Genomic DNA, 17,791 nt, shown 5'->3' with positions numbered 1-17,791 from the left:
TGGCAGGGGCCCAAGCCTGGGCCATTTTCTGCTGCTTTTCTTAGGCACATTGGCAGGGAGCTGGATCAGAAGTGGAGCAGCTGGGACTTGAACTTGTGCTCATTTGGGATACCTGCATCGAGGGTGGTGGATTAACCTGCAGTACTACGACTCCGGCCCCTAGATATTCTTGACAATATTTAAATATGAAGAATCTCATCAAGCATATTGAATCTGCTGGAAATAATGACCACTGGAAAAACTCACAATGATAAAAAAGCATCAGTAAAAGTTGATGTGACAAAATTTTGTTGAATGAACTTCAGTAATATGATTTAAGTGGAAGATAACTAATGCAATCAAAATGAAAAAATTGAAAAAAAGCTGGTCTAATTTGGATACCAGTATTTGTATCATAAATATAACTAGGGTCAACATTTCCTCAGAGACAAAAATAGAGTGAAAATGATGTAGTTGAAATACATATAAGGAATATATTTTAGTCTGATTTTCATATAATAACTTATTTTATAAAGCTTCCCAAATCATTACTATTCACCTATAATATTTTCAGTGGCTGTGTAGCAATCTATTTTGTACAAGTTAGTAATTTATTTTATTGTCTTCTATTATATATTTATTTGTCTTAAACTTTTTGTGATTAAAATTCTGAAAAATACCTTTATAGATGCGTGGTACAATTTTTTAAGAGGAATGTTTCTTTTGTCTGAAAAACTGCCGTGAAGAAAAAGAGACTATTTTTCTTACCATTTCATTCAAGTTCTGGTTATCTGGTATTCAGACCATTTATTAAATGTAGGGCTTACGGATTACAGCTTTTCTCTAACTTCCACTGCTGCCCAGGACTGACAAAATATGACACAACATATGATCTTGGCTTTTAAAATAAGCAAACCCAAAATACCTTCACTCACATAGTTCAAAAACAGCATGAAAGGATTGAAATGTCACATAGGATCTGCTAGGATTCGATCAGTAGGGATTTATTTGACTTGCGCTTGTTCCAGTTCTATTTATAGTTAAAGGTAAATATAATTTTAGGTCTGCTTTTGAAACCACAAGCAGAACCAACTGTAGTTTCTGTAAGAGTCTAGAAGAAATGTGTTGGGAATAAGCTAATTTCATTCTCATTGCTTAGCACAATGAATACAGTTCATGAATAGTTTTAAAATGAATGAATAAATTAATGAAAAAGGAATATAATTTTCATACTTGAGACAAACAAAATATGTCCCAAATCTCCCATCCAGCACCAAGCACAGGGAATTCAGGTTTTCAGCATGAATTCTTGACAAAGAAATGAAGAAACAAATTCATTTTTCTACCACCTTGAACATCCTTGAGCAATTAAAAATGTTTCAGACCAATATGGTAACATTTTAGAACTGGTAGACTGAGTAGCCAGTGACCCCGCCAGGGGCTTGTAACAATTTTGTAGTAACTGGTAATAAAAGAATGCTGTAAGGGAGATTGTCTACCCTTCAAAAGTAACCACTTTGTGTAAGGGGTCTATTGTGCACCACACACTGTGCCATTTGACAGATGAAGAAACAGAGACTGGAAATGTATTTTTTTTTTTAAGAATAAAAACTCTCTGAAGGATACACAGAGGTTTAACTGATTCAGCTACTCACTTCTTTGATTTCAAAACATTATGCCTTCTTTTTCAACTTTATAACCCATTAGTGTTTCTTAAAATGAATTATAATCTGGAATTATTTTTTTCAGTAATGCACTGTAGTTCCCCCTGGCTTTTCTCTGAGCAATGGACCCGGGCTTTTCAATAAAGTTAGTAAAATGGAATTAAGAAATAATTTTGTTTTGGTTAAAAAAATTGAAATCCATGAACTTAGGTTTTAAACATTTCCTCATAATGCCAAGTATTTTTCACTGCATATTTTAGTGGCAACTCCCCCACCTCTAAGCTCCTAAGTACGTGATGAAACCTTGAGGGCAAGAATTTTAAAAAAAATCCACTCTAGTGTTAAGGGTAATATTGAAGATAAAACATAATAATTACTATAGTATAATTTTATATAGTCTTTATTTTGTACCAGACCCTAGTCTAATTGCATTATGTGGATTAATTAATTTGGCTTTCAAAAAAGATCTATAAGGAAATATGGTTATTATCCCATTTTCCAGATGAGGAAAAGTGCCTAGGTCATTTAGAGCTAATAAATAGTTGAGACAGGTTCAAACCAGAGTGACTTGGCTGTGGCCTAGGTGCTCCCAGCCACTGTACAAATCTACTTAAAATAGATCTACAAGGAATATGTGTCAGCTCTGGGAAGTGGAGAGTAAAGGTAATTATGGGTATGCCTTGACATCTCCCGTGTGTGAAAAGCCCACAGTTCATCTCCCTTGCTCTGTTGCTTGAATTTTCAACTCCTCTGCTAGGCTTTTTACTTCATCCTTATTTCTCAAGTTTCCCATTGAACTTTTGCTCTAGTGAGATTGCACGCATGAACACACAGTATCCATTCTCAGCTTTTGTCTTGACTCTATTCAAATTCTACCTACAGCTGTAGGACTAGCTCAATTTCTGCATCCTTCACAAACCATTCCTGGTCTCTTTCAGGGCTTTTTGCAAATTTCCTCTGACCTCCGTGGTCTAATATTAGATGAAAATTCTGCTATGTTCATCTTTGTATTTCTTTTACTTATTTATTTGAAAGAGTTGGAGAGGGAGAGAGGGAGAGAGGGAGAGAGGGAGAGGTCTTCCATCTGCTGGTTCACTCCCAGATGACTGGAGTAGCCAGGGCTGGGCCAGGCCAAAGCCAGGAGCTTCTTCCAGGTCTCCCACACGGGTGGCAGGGTCCCAAACACTTAGGCTGTCTTCCACTGCTTTTCCCAGGCTATTATCAGGGAGCTAGACTGGAAGTAGAGCAGCCAAGACAAGAACCAGTGCCCATAGGGAATGCCAGCACCTCAGGCAGTCTTTACCCACTGTGCTACCATGCCAGCCACCTTAATATTTCTTACTATCTCAGAAAAAAAATGCTTCATTCATGATAGGGAGGAAATTGATACTCATTTGTTGAATGAGCAAATTGCAAAATGAATAAACATTTTTTTTTGCAACTTATTGCACCTGCAGTACTCTTACCTCTGTAAGTAGACCAGACGCTTTTGTCAGAGAAGGATCAATTTTGACCATTTCACCATTTGCCAAGTGCCCAAGACTGAGTCAATATTAGATCCTCAGCTAATATTTGTACTTGTTATGGCTCATTTGGGAGTATAAAAATGGGGAGAGAAGATGGTGATTTAAAATTATTTTTATGTTACTTTGCTTTATTGATTTTAAACGGTAAGACCTACTTAACCTTGAATTATCATTTATTTATATTTGTATTTGCTTGTTCAAATATATATTGAGGGGCCATTTTGAATGAATCACTGTTTTTTGGGTTTGATAGAATACAAAAGAATCTTTGTATGGCATGGCAGATAACTCTGGTTGCTAGGATTTTCCTACTTCTCAATTTAAGGGCACTACTTGCAAATTAGTGAATTAATTTTCAGACAGATACACTGGTAACCACTTCAATTGTATTGTGTGGCATTGTTAATACTCCTTTATTGAGAAACGTAACACACATACACACACACACACACACACACATACGCCCTACAGAAATGTATGGCTCAATGATTTACCACAAAGAAAACTGTAGGGTATTTCAAAATGTTTCTGGAAAACAGAAATAAAAGATAAGTTTATTGTGCTGCAAAAGAAACTTGAAATCCTTGCATTCAAGTGGTCTTTAGAAATTAGTATTTACAAAAAATGAGTATTATGTAAAACCTACGGATGTATTTCAAATTATTTTGGCACAAAAATAAAATTTTAATTCCATTTTCTATATACCTTTGAATCACCCTTGTATAATCATCAAGTCAAAAAATAGAATATTACCAGCTTCATAGGTTCCCATTGTATTTTTCTAATCATTAGTTTCTTCTTTCTCCTCTAAAAATAATGACTATTCTGGGTTTCATGATAATTCCAATCTTGCTTTTCTTTTTAGCTTTATCACCAAGCATGGATTACTATCATTTAGCTGTGCCTGTGTTTGAATGTCTATGAGGGAGATAAATCAGTATGTATTCTTAAATGGTTTTCTTACCTTAATTTGGTTGGAAGATTCATTTTTGCTGTTTGGCATGTTGGTAGCCCATCAATATTCATTGCTAAATAGTATTGAATTATTATTATTTTTTTGACAGGCAGAGTTAGAGAGAAAGGTCTTCCTTCCGTTGGTTCACTCCCCAAATAGCTGTCATGGCTGGCGCTGTGCTGATCTGAAGCCAGGAGCCAGGAGCTTCCTCCTGGTCTCCCATGCTGGTGCAGGGCTCAAGCACTTGGGCCATCCTTCACTGCCTTCCCGGGCCACAGCAGAGAGCTGGACTGGAAGAGGGGCAACTGGGACTGGATGCCGGCGCCGCAGATGGAGGATTAACCAAGTGAACCATGGCGCCGGCCCAATAGTATTGAATTCTATCTGAACTTCAACTTATTTATCCATTTGTGGTTGTTTCGGATTTTGACTTTTAGGAATAATGCTACTATATATTGTATGTAGCTGTTGAAGCACATAGGCATGCATTTCTTTTTCTTTTGTTTGTTCTTTTATTCTTCTTTCTTAGCATTTACTTGAGAAGCAGAGTTACAAAGAGAGGGAGAGACAGAGAGGTCTTCCATCCACTGGTTCACTCCCCAAGTTGCCACAACAGCTGGAGTGGGGCTGATCTGAAGCTGGGAGCTTCCTCCAGGTCTCCCACAGGGGTGCAGGGGCCCAAACATCTGGACCATCCTCCACTGCTTTTCCCAGGCCATTGGCAGGGAACTGGACTGGAATTAGAGCAGCAGGGACCCAAACTAGCACCACAGGCAGAGGATTAATCTACGCCACAGCACTGTTCCCCTCATGCATTTCTTTTGGTTATATATAGGAGCAGAATTGCTTGTTCATAGTAAAATACATGATAACATGTGTCCATTAGATAATGCCAGGCTGCTTTCCAAAGATGTTGCACTAATTCATATTTCCACCAGCAGTGTGCATGCCCAGACCATAGCCACGTTTAGATTACTAATCTTAGATTTTTACTTTATTGTGGCTTTAATTTGCATTTTCCAATGTAGTTGAGCAACTTCATTTGTTTATTGCATATCCTTTGTAGTACAATGTCTGTTTAAATATTTTCCCCATTGCTGTATTGGGTTTCCTCTGTTTTGCCTAATATTTGTTGGAATTCTTACTAATTTCTTTATCAAATATATCTTATAATAGTCTCCTGCTCTGACTTGCCTTATTCTATTAATGGGTGTATCTTTTGTTGAAAATAATTTTAACTTGGTTCAATTTATCCATTTTTTCCTTTATGAATTGTGCGTTTTGTGTCTTTGAGCTGAGTAATCTTTCATTATGCTAAGGTCAAAAAGATACTGCTCGATGTTACCTTCCAAAAGCTTTATTATGTGATCTTTCCATTTATAGCTATAACCCACTTAGAATTCATTTTCGTGCATAGTGCAAGAGAGGGGTCAGATTTCATTGTGATGAAAAGACAGTCTTTGCCATTGCTGTGCAGGGTCACTATTACAAAGTCAGTGTCTAGTGCTTGGCTCTCCTTTTGGGCTCTTTATTCTCTTTTATTGGTCTGCTGCCTAGTTTTTCAACACAATCCTAAATATTTGCTATTGTTTTATGATGTCTGGGCAGTCTTATTCTTGGAGTGTCTTAGCCTTCTTTGGTCTTTTGAATTGCCAAAGATATTGGAGAGTGAGTCATCATTTTTCCAACAAATACCTTGCTGGGATTTTCACTGGATTTTTTTGAGTGTATACATCAATTTTGTGAACATTAATAAATTCATAGAACTTAGTTTTTCAATCCATTGACATGATTTATCTACTCATTTACATCTTCTCTAATTTATCTTAATTTTTATGTATATTTTAAAATCTTGGTGTTTTGAAATGTTAATAAAATAGAATATTTAAGGAAAATTATTTTAACTATTGCTGGTATACAGAAATGCAACTAACTGCTGTGTTTTGACTGTATTTGTAACTATTCTAATTTCACACATTAATTTAAATTAACTATAGATTGTTTTGGATTTTTCATTCATTTGATCAAATTGCCTAAGATTAATAACAGCTTCGTTTATTTTGAAGCATTTATTTTATTATTTTATTGACTAAGATACTTAAATCAGTGTCTTATAGGAAAAGCTTTTTGAAAAAGATTTATTTGAAGGGTAGAGTGTCAGAGAGTGAGATCTTCCATCTTCTGGTTCATGTCCCAGATGGCTGCAAAAGCCAGATCTGTGCCAGACTGAAGGTAGGTGCCCAAAATTCCATCTTTCTCATGGGTGGCAGGGAACTAAGCACCTAGGCCATCATCTTCTGCATTTTCAGACACATTAGTAGGAAGCTGGATTGGAAGTGGAGCAGCTGAGACTCAAACTAGCTCTCCGATATGCGATGCTGATGTTACAAACTGTGGTTTAACTTGCTAAGTTACAATGCTGGCCCTCACAGAGAAAGCTTTTATAATTTCACTGTTAAGTGAGAAGTCTTCAATCTTTGATTTAGTGTTACATTATCCTTCAAATATTGCTCCTGTCCCAACATTTTTTCCTCTTTCATGAATCTTCTCATTTAAGGCAAATTCTTACTGCATGTGGTATGTCACCTTCCATTATTTTATAACTTATTTTACTCCAAAATTTCTTTTGATCTAGCCCCCAGTTCACTATCTCTTGATCTCATTTAATCTGTTGTTAAAAACCCATCCACTGCTTTCTTAAAAATTCAATTGTATTTTCAATTAAATTTATAAAGCTTTTACATGGCTCTTTATTAATAGTATCCAGATTTGTGCCCAAATTCTCAACTTGCCTTCAGCATAGTAAATATTACATTTTAAATCTGTGTCCGGTAAGTCTAGTATCTTGGAGTCACTGTTGCTTGGTGTCCATTTTTCTGCTGTTTCTAGCTTATTTTATTCTCTTGTGCCTGGTTGTTTTTTGTTGTATTTAGGGCAGTATACACAATGATTTATGCAAATAGTTTGGGGCCTAGGATGATGTTACCTTTTGTAAAGAGAATTAAAATTTCCTGCAAAATGGTAAGTTTCAGGCCTGGAGATGAGAAGGGGGCGGTTTCAGTCCTTAAAATGTGTGTCTCTGGTTCATACTGTCTTCCAGGGTCCTAATAGAAGACAGTGAAAGTTCACTGGGTTCCCCTTCTTGGTGGTCCCTGGCCTGGAACTTTGTCCCTTGCTCTGAGACATTTTCCAAACTCCCCAGCATACTTGTTCAACTTCTGAGTCTCTCTCTCTCGAACTGGCACAAACTTCCAGGAGGAAAGTAGCCCTGCAAGCAAGGTGATTCCCTCTGGGTTTCTGCCTTCTCCAGACCAGGAACCAGCCCTTTGCTGGCACGCTGGTTCTCCAGTGCCTTCCCACACAAGTTGTGACACCTTAGAATGCGTCCTAATTGTGTAGTCTGCTCTACTGGAGAGAGGTTTTCCCCATGTTTCTTATTTGATTTTTGATTCTCTTTTTGCTTCCCATTCTCTATACTTCTTGAAGGAATAATTTTTTTAGCACTACAGAGTACATTGCTTAGATGTTTAAAATTCTAACCACTAAAAGTGAACAAAATGAGAGTTTGTTGATGAGATGGACGTGACACATATGTGCTTATCAAAATAGAGCTAGAAAAGCCAGCTCTAAAATGAATGTGAACAGTAGTCCATTAAAAAGATCAAATTTGACTTTCCTGTGTCATGAGATAATTATATTACTTTTTTAAAAAAAGATTTATTTATTTATTATTTGAAAGGCAGAGTTACAGAGAGGCAGAGGCAGAAGGAGAGGTCTTCTATCCGCTATTTTACTCTCCAAATGGTCGCAACGCTGGAGCTGGGCTGATCCGAAGCCTGGAGCCAGGAGCTTCTTCTGGGTCTCCCATGCTGGTGCAGGGGCCCAAGGACATGAGCCATTTTGTACTGCTTTCCCAGGCCATAGTAGAGAGCTGGATTGGAATTGGAGCAGCCGGGACTTGAACTGGTGTCCAAATGGGATGTGGGCACTGCAGGTGACGGCTTTACCTGCTATGGCATAGCACCGGCCCCTATATTACTTTTAACTGGAAAACAAGCACACTAAAGTTGTGTTTTACTTAAAAACCTGCTGTCATTGGATTGGTATTCCTTGAAAGCCTTAAACAATAAATCATAGCATATCAATGTATGGGAAAGAACAAATTGATTAAGGAGCAAATTTGGGCTTGATATTTCCTTTGGATTTTTATTTACGAATTTTACCATTCTTTAAACTTTTTAAAAAAGATTTATTTATTTATTTCAAAGTTAGAGTGACAGAGAGAGCATGAGATCTTCCATCCACTGGTTCACTCCCAGAAGGCCACAAAGGCCAGGGCTGGGCCAGGCTGAATCCAGGAGCCAAGAGCTTCTTCTAGGTCTCCTTCAAACACTTGGGCCATCTTCTGCAGCTTTTCCCAGGCCATTAACAGAGAGCTGAATTGGAAATGGATCAGCTAGGACAGGAACTTGTGCCCTCATGGGATGCTGGCATTACAGGTAGTAGTTTAACCCACTAGGCCATAATGCTGGTCCTGCCGTTGGATTTTTAAAAGTAACAGCTGGACGGGCCAGCATTATGGTGTAGCATAAAGCTACTGCCTCCAACACCCACGTCCCATGTGGGCACCTGTTTGATTCCCAACTGTTCCACTTCCAGTTCAACTCCCTGCTAATGGCCTGGGAAAGCAGCGGAAGATGGCCAAGTGCTTGGGCCCCTGCACCCATGTGGGAGACCCAGATGAAGTGCGTGGCTTCGGCCTGGCCCAGTCCAGGGCTGTTGCAGACATTTGGGTAGTGAACTGGTGGATGGAAGACCTCTGTCTCTGTTTCTCTCTACTTCTCTTTTTCTCTGTAACTCTGCCTTTCAAATAAATGTAATTTTTTGTTTTTATTTATTTATTTTAAAATAATTATTTATTTGAAAGAGTTCCAGAGAGAGGTCTTCCATTCTGTAGGTTCACTCCCCAAATGACCACAAAGGCCAGAGTTGTGCTAATCCAAAGCCAGGAGCTTCTTCTCTGTCTCCCTTGTGGGTGCAGGGGCCCAAGGACTTGGGCCATCTTTTGTTTTCCCATGCCATAGCAGAGAGCTGGATCAGAAGAGGAGCAGCTGGGACTTGAATCTGCCTCCATATGGGATGCTGGCATTGCAGGCTGGGGATTTAATCCACTGAGCCACAGCCCTTTTGCGCCCCCCCCCCCTTTTTTTTGACAGGCAGAGTTAGAGAGAGAGACAGAGAAAGCTCTTCCTTTCTGTTGGTTCACCCCCCAAATGGCTGCTACGACAGGTACGCTGCACCAATCCAAAGCCAGGAGTCAGGTGCTTCCTCCTGGTCTCCCGCGTGGGTGCAGGGCCCAAGCACTTGGGCCATCCTCCACTGCCCTCCCGGGCCACAGCAGAGAGCTGGACTGGAAGAGGAGCAACCGGGACAGAATCCGGCGCCCCAACTGGGACTAGAACCCAGGGTGCCGGCACCGCAGGTGGAGGATTAGCCAAGTGAGCCGCAGCGCTGGATGCCCCTACTTATGTTTTAAGAAATATAAATTTCTGGGCTGGCACCATGGCTCACTTGGTTAATCCTCTGCCTGCAGTGCCGGCATCCCATATGGGCACCAGTTTCTAGTCCCAGTTGCTCTTCTTCCAGTCCAGCTCTCTGCTGTGGCCCAAGAGAGTAGTGGCGGATGGCCCAAGTACTTGGGCCCCTGCACCCGCATGGAAGACCAGGAAGAAGCACCTGGCTCCTGGCTTCAGATGGCACAGCGCTGGCCATAGTGGGGAGTGAACCAACGGAAAGGAAGACCTTTCTCTGTCTCCCTCTCTCACTGTCTATAACTCTGTCAATAAATAAATAAAAGAAAAAAATAAACTTCGTAAGTACAACTTTAGGGATATAGTGATTCTTCCTACCATACCCGCCCTCCCATCCACATTCCCTCCCCACCTTCTCCTCCCTCTCCTATTCCCAGTCCCATTCTCCATTAAGATTCATTTTCAATTAACTTTGTACACAGAAGACAAACTCTATACTAAATAAAGATTTCAACAATTTGCACACACATGCACCTACACAAAAAACTGTTTGAGAACTAGTTTTACAATGAACTCTCAATACAACTCATTGAGAACAGAGGTCCTGCATGGGGAGTTAGTGCACCGTGACTCCTGTTAATTTAACAATTAACACTCTTATGTATGATGTCAGTCTCTCTCTTTCTCTGTAACTCTGCCTTTCAAATATATGTAATCTTTAAAAAAAACAACCCAGCTAGTAGGAAAAATATTTATAAATTCTTTTTTGACAGTTTCTTTTTATGATTTTTTAATCAGAAAAAAATTATAGACAAGATTTATACCAAATAAATTCTGTATTAATTGACATATTAAAATATGAATACTAAATAGTGAAAACAATGGACCAATTGCTTCTTTAGGATTAGTGATGTATTTTTCTTTGCTGTAATAATCAGAGGATATGGTGAGGCTCTATCAAACACCATTCACAATATAGCAGCCGGAGTAAATGAGGTTCAACTGCGCCTAGAAACAAGTATCCGAGGACCAGTGTTGTGGTGCAGTGGGTTAAGACACCTCCTGCAATGCCAGCATCCCATAAGGGCATGGTTTGTGTTCCAGCTGCTCCACTTACAGTCCAGCTCCCTGCTAATGTGCATGGAAAAGCAGTGGAAGATGGTCCAAGAGCTTGGGCCCCTGTACCCATGTGGGAGACCTGAATGAATTTCCAAGTTCGTGGCTTTGGCCTGAGTCAGCCCTGGCTTTTGTAACTGTTTGGGGAGTGAACCAGCAGATGAAAGAATTCTCTCTTTCTCTCTCAAACTCTGGCTTTTAAATAAATAAATCTTAGAAAATAAACAAATACCCCTTGGTTGTGTTACTTAAAAGAACCCACTTAACCTATTTGGTCTGCCGGCATTGCTCCTCTCCCCTCATTGGTCCCTAGCCCTGCGCGGGTTCTTTGTAGTCCTTGGACACACCAAGAAGCTCCTACTGCAAGCTTTTACACTTAGCCCTTTGCCTGGAGATTATTGGCTGTAGCTCCTTTCTTGGCCAGCCTCATTTTGTTATTCTGGTTGTAACTTAAATTCCTCCATGAAAGTTTATCTCCCACGCTAACTTAACTTCTTCTCAAGCTTTACTGGCCCTGGTTCCTTTCTTTAAATCAACTCACTTCATTTTCTTTGTGGCGGTGTCTGAAACTATTCTGTCCATCTCTTTGCTTACTTGCCTATTCTCTCTCCCCATTAGAAAATAGGGATCTATTTTCAAGAGCCTGGAACCTGTCACACAGTAGGTCCTAAAAACAATTCTAGATGAGCTCTCCACCATGATATTTGAAAGGCTGTGTCGCCGGCGCCGCGGCTCACTAGGCTAATCCTCCGCCTTGCGGCGCCGGCACACCGGGTTCTAGTCCCGGTCGGGGCGCCGGATTCTGTCCCGGTTGCCCCTCTTCCAGGCTAGCTCTCTGCTGTGGCCAGGGAGTGCAGTGGAGGATGGCCCAAGTGCTTGGGCCCTGCACCCCATGGGAGACCAGGAAAAGCACCTGGCTCCTGGCTCCTGCCATCGGATCAGCGCGGTGCGCCGGCCGCAGCGCGCTGGCCGCGGCGGCCATTGGAGGGTGAACCAACGGCAAAGGAAGACCTTTCTCTCTGTCTCTCTCTCTCACTGTCCACTCTGCCTGTCAAAAAAAAAAAGAAAAAAAAAAAAGAAAAAAAAAGAAACGCTGTGTCAAAATATCTATTTTAAACAGATCATCATTACCTACATCAGCAAATTTTACATTGGGAAATCTCACACTAACGAGTTTTAACCTAAGGAGAGAGAAAAAGGTCAATCTTCAATGTTCACACTTGCCTAAAAGAAACACACACACACACACACACACACATTCATGTGCAGAATGAGACCATGTTCTGCGAGGAGGAAATGTTGAATTGATTCCTCTATAACATATATTATTTGAACAGCATTTCTGTTCTCACATTGAGGGTTCAATTTGATTAATCTTTGATAGTAGCCTTTCTAGTTAGATAGGCAACGTGCATCCCCTAAGCCTCACATCCCAGCACTGAACAATTGGGCACACACATACATTCACACACATACATACTTTCTCAGGGCTGGGATGATACTCAGAGGAGAAAAAACTGGTTATAAGACAGTGATGAAATTTCCAGTTACCATGGCTACCTTTAATTCAAGTCTGTACGTATGGGAGCTCCTAAATCTAACTAAAAATGTGTGATGATGCTCATCTGGCATAGTTTTTGGATTAATAATTAAATCCAGGTATGATTTCAGCATTGCCATGAAACCACCCATTATCTGTCAAGTGACGATACAGTCCTCTAAGGGGACCTCCAATGTTCTCACCCCTTGGTGTTTACGCTTTACGTAATCTTCAACCGTGCCTGTGGGCAGGACGATGGGGTTCACTCTTCTGATCGAGTATGTTCTGCGGCAAAGGTGAAGGGATTTTTGTAAGTGAAGGGTAGATCTCATGTCAGCTGACTTTGAGTTCCTGAAAAAGCAGATTTTCCAGGGTTCACTTGGACTAATTACATGAACCTCTCTGTGTGTGGGAACCCACACTGGAGAAGTGGGTCTGTGCTACAGCAAACACTTCTGGGATGAGGTTAGTACAGACTTGGGTTATGTTAATTCCATTGTAATTTTTAATTATTTAATAATCACTTCATAATTTTTGCTTTATTTTCTTTTTAAATGTATTTGAAGGGTAGAGTGACAGAGCGAGGGAGAGACAGGGACAGAGAGAGAGAGAGAGAGAGAGAGATCTTCTATTTGCTCCTTCATTCCCCGAAAGTCCACAACTGCTGAGGCTGGGTCAGGCCAAAGCCAGGAGCCAGGAACCCATTTAGTTCCCCGTATGCTTGGTCCAGCTGAGCAATCATCTGCTGCCTCCCAGGTTGCATTAGCGAGAGGCTGGATGGGAAGTGGAGGAGCCTGGACTGAAACTGGAGCTCTGATGTGGGATGTGGGCAGCTTAACCTGCTGTGCCACAATGCCTTCTCCCTAATTTTGCTTTTCTAAGTTTATATCTTTGATATCACATTCTCTCAATCTGTCCATGCTCTTCCCCCACAGCAAGGACTTAAGAAACCTTTCTGAGGACAATGCAACATGGCCTCAAGGTCCCTGGTCCTGAGAGATAGTAGGTGAGGCTAGGATCAATTAGGCTGGAGATAATTATGACTGTTTATTGACTGGTAAGTGTTTCGAAGACAGTTTCTTGAAATTGTCAAGCAAATTTGTGTAAGACATTGGGAGATGGATATAGTGCTAGCCATCAGGATGTGTTACGTTTAAAAGGAACATTAATTCTGTGTTTCTAGTTTAAAAGCAAGCTATATGCACACCGCATGCTGAGACTGCATCCAATGCTCCACAACACCCGCATGCATTAAGTGCTTTATTGCCTTCAATTCATCCCTTTCCCAAGCCATGGGCCAAATTCATAGCCACTGCTCGGTTGTTCATATCTTTACGAAGGAGCTCATTTCCCTTCGTTGTGTGTGTTTTCTTTGCCGGTTCCTAATTATGTTACTGCATTAGTCTAAGCTGTTAGCAAAGTAGCTCTAAGAACAGACTTAATGAGAATGACAGATTTTGGCTTTCCTATAAAATTATAAACTTGTGTCCATGGAAACAGAAGAAAAAGCAAAACCTGAGGTTCCCTTCCTTTTCACTGTGCCGTGTGGCACAGTGAAAAATAACCACACCAGTAATAGCACAATTATGTGTTGCAGCAAATCTAATATCCCAGGTGTCAGGAAGGCACAGCCCCCCCGACCTACAGATTTTTGTCTAATAGGAAGGGGACAACCTGAAATACAGTTCAATCACTATAAACCTCGCTATGCAGTTCTAATCTAGTATGAACCTGAAAGTGTTAGAATGTGAAATTTTAATAAATGTTGCTTGGACAGGATTACTCTGACAGCTATGGGAGGATGCAGATGCACTGATTTGTGAACATTTTTATATTAGTCAGAACAGGCTGCTGTAATCAAATACCACAGGCTGGGTGGCTGCAACAGCAGGAATTTCTTTCCTCCGAGTTCTGCAGGCTGGAAGTCTAAGACCGCGGTGCTGCCAAGGTAGGTTGGATTCAGAGGCCTCCTCTCCTGGTTTGTGTCTGCTCTTGCTGGGTGCTTACGGGACCTTTTCACATACTTTTTGTTTTTTTCTTTTTTTTTTTTTTTTTTTTGGATTTATTTCATTTCTTTGCAAGGCAGAGTGGCAGAGAGGGAGAGATATAGAAAGAGACCTTTTATCTTCCATCTGCTGGTTCACTCCGGTCCAAGCTACAAGGCAGGAACTCCAGCCAGGTCTCCCAGGTGGGTGGCAGGCACATTCGCAGGACACTGTATTGGAGACAGGGGACGGCTGCATCCCAGGGGGCGGCTTAACCCACTGAACCATGATGCCAGCCCCCCTCTTCAGGTGCCTGAGGGGACAGAAAGAGAAGGAGGGAGAAGGTGAGAAACAGCGAGCTCTGGGCATCTTGTCCTGTGAAGGTGCTAATTATCGTGGAGGCCCCGCCCACATGACTCTTCTAACTGCGTACCCCAGATTACTTCACATGCCATCACATTGGAGGAATTTTGGGGTGACCCAAGCATTCAGTGCACAGCGACTTTTTATTTGCATACTGCTGTGATGGCCATGAGCATTTACAGTGACGTCTCCTTCCAAAACCCTGCTGTGGGGAGCACGCACGCGGAGCTTCAGCCACCTTTCTGTAGAATCCACCAAAGCAGCCGCTACTGATGGCTGCCCCCAGCCCAGGACTGCGTGTCCGTGGGATGCAGGACTTCGCTGAAACCTAGTTCTGTCTCTCTCATCCCTTGTTCATCTGAAGGTTTCCTGGAACTGCCCTGCAGGCTGACTTCTCCGCCCTGGGACTTTGTCCTCCTCCTCCCCTTCTTCCACGTCTATCCCCCTGCGTCGCACCCGGGAAGCCTCTGCCGGTCGCTTCTGCTCCAGCCTCTTTATCCCTGACTGGCTTTCCGCCTACGGTTATCTTGCATGCCAATCATGTCTTGCTGTCTGTTTCTTAGAGGATCTCATCTAACACAACCGCCCTTTCCCTGAAAGAATGCAAAATGGTTCTCACCAATAGCAGCAATATAATGAGACATTTAAAATAGCCACAATTAGGAAAATAAGGAAATGGGAAAATGAAGGAGAATGGAGCCCAAAGGGGGTTAATTTACAGAAGGAATATTAGGCATGAGCCACTTATCTCCCTCCAAGAATAAAGTGAACCTGCCAGTGGAAATTGAAAACATAAGTATAAGATGTTTTCTGTCTTGCAGTTTAAAAGACTAACTAATAACCTGAGGATCCAAAAGGAATTAGGAGAATTTCAAGCCGCCAAAGCAATTTTGACTGTTTTGATTATTCTATACTAGTGATTGATAGCCAGCTCATAACTTTTAAAAATCAATTCCATTTAGCTTTGCGTACATTATATATCAGCCTACATTGTATCTATTTGTGCTATGGTTTAAACACCACTTGGCTTCTGAACTCATGTTGAAGTTTAATCCCCCAAATCATAAATTAATGGTACGAAGTGTGTGGCAGCTTAGTCCAATTATGGTGTTCAGGAGGTGGGCTTTATGGAGGGCCTTAGGTCACTGGGGGCACGTCCTCAGATGGTAATTCTCAAGAGAAGATTGGTCTGACTAAGACCCAGCCATTCTTTCTCTGCTTCTTGATTCACTGTGTGATCATTCCCCTGCATACATCCCACCATTGCCATCCTCCAGCCTCCCGGGTGGCTGAACCATTAGGGTCCTCTCAAATTTGGACTGAGAACCTCCAAAATCCATGTGTTGGAATAAACCTCCTTTCTTCATAAGTAGCTTGTCTTGGGTATTTGGGTATATTGTGATGAGGTGCTAATATGGTATCTAATGTATTTTATAGCAAACTTCCCTTTAAACATTTTTCTTAGATTAATATTAACATTAGGTGGTTTATGCAGTCATTCTAAATCTTACAATGGGTGATATATTTAGGAAAAGATTCACTGTGGGATTAAAACTTCTTGTTGAGGGGCCAGCACCATGACAACAATAAGTTAATCCTCTGCCTGCAGCTCTGACATCCCATATGGGTGCCAGGTCGAGTCCTGGCTGCTCCTCTTCCAATCCAGTTCTCTGCTGTGACCTAAGAAAGCAGTAGAAGACGGCCCAAGTGCTTTGGTCCCTGCACCCACATGGGAGACCGGGAAGAAGCTCCTGGCTTCGGATTGGCACAGCTCTGGCCATTGTGGTCATTTGGGGAGTGAACCAACAGAAGGAAGACCTTTCTTTCTGTCTCTCCCTTTGTCTGTAACTCTACCTCCCAAATAAATAAATAAAATCTTAAAAAAAAAAAAAAACCCTTCTTGTTGATAATTAGCAATATATAAGGCTCATAGTATTTATTGGCTGAAAGTATATTGTATGTTTACAGGCCAAAGAGTACCACAGAGAGAGAAGGAGAGGCAGAGAGAGAGAGAGAAAGAGAGAGAGGTCTTCCATCTGCTGGTTCATTCCCTAGTTAGTCCCAATAGCCGATACTATGCCCGTCCAAAGTTAGGAGCCAGGAGCTTCCTCCAGGTCTCCCATGTGGGTACAGGGGCCCAAGGACTTGGTCCATCTTTTACTGTTTTCCCAGGCCATAGCAGAGAGCTGGATCAGAAGTGGAGCATCTGGGTCTTGAACTGGCCATGCCGGCACTGCAGGCAGTGGCCTTACCAGCTACACCACAGAGCTGGCCCCCATGGGTTCTTTATATAGGTCAAAGGGGTCTGTTTCATCTCAGTCCAGCTGAAATCTACATATGAATAAATAGTAAAGTACATTCAACAGTCATAGAAATGAATTAAGTTTACCTAACTCATAGATAATACATTCAACTAAAAGATTTATTTATTTATTTGATAGGCAGAGTTACAGAGAGGCAGAGGCAGAGGCAGAGAGAGAGAGAGAGAGGGAAGGAGGTCTTCCATCCACTGGTTCACTCCCCAAATGGTCCCAATGACCAGAGCTGAGCTGACCCAAAGCCAGGAGCCAGGAGCTTCTTCCAGGTCTTGGACCCAAGGACTTGGACCATCTTCCACTGCTTTCCCAGGCCGTAGCAGAGAGTTGGATTGGAAGTGCAGCAGCCGGGACTTGAACTGGTGTCCATGTGGGATGCTGGCACTGCAGGTGGCAGCTTTACCCACTACACCATAGCGCTGCCCCTCCCCATCTTATCTCTATTTTAAAATTATTAACTCATTGTTCACAGCTGGAATTGGAGGTCTAATTGATAGTATGCAATGGTTTGTAGTAGTTAGATTCAGCGCTAGTCGGATTATTCAGATGAAAAGTTGAATTCTAAGCTACACAATTTAAGGAGAATTTAAGTGTAATTTAGGAGGGAAGCAAAACATATTAAAGTGCTGACATGGTTTAATAAATGAAGATATAACTTACATACTGTGATGATTAGTTTATCATAAACTTGACTGCACTCAGGAATACCCAGATAGCCAACAAAACCTTATTTCTGGGTGTATCTGTTAGTGTGTTTCTGGAAGAGATAAGTACTTGAATCATTGGCCTGAATAAAGGAGGTGAGGGTGGGCGGCAT

At 41.4% G+C, this 17,791-nt stretch overlaps 1 protein-coding gene across 4 annotated transcripts in view; it reads left to right on the top strand.

The window, feature by feature from the left end:
* Positions 1 to 17,791, top strand: part of LOC149123561 (uncharacterized) — a 242,156-nt gene that overhangs the window by 38,376 nt on the left and 185,989 nt on the right. For 3 of the 4 annotated variants that reach the window (XR_016216241.1, XR_016216239.1, XM_089307564.1), the window contains exon 2: positions 14,150 to 14,259. Coding sequence is in view for 1 of the 4 variants with exons in the window: in XM_089307564.1 (XP_089163690.1) it covers positions 14,150 to 14,259 (110 nt within the window). In the remaining 3 variants the exon portion in view is untranslated. Of the gene's footprint in view, positions 1 to 14,149; positions 14,260 to 16,268; positions 16,496 to 17,791 lie in introns of those variants that run through there. The other variant, XR_016216240.1, reaches the window with a different exon arrangement.

Source organism: Oryctolagus cuniculus, chromosome 11 (assembly GCF_051225735.1).
Source record: "Oryctolagus cuniculus isolate XC-2025 breed Fujian yellow rabbit chromosome 11, ASM5122573v1, whole genome shotgun sequence".
Lineage (NCBI taxonomy): Eukaryota > Metazoa > Chordata > Mammalia > Lagomorpha > Leporidae > Oryctolagus > Oryctolagus cuniculus.
The sequence above is the reverse complement of the archived record's forward strand: the minus strand, read 5'-3'. Positions and strand labels throughout refer to the sequence as shown.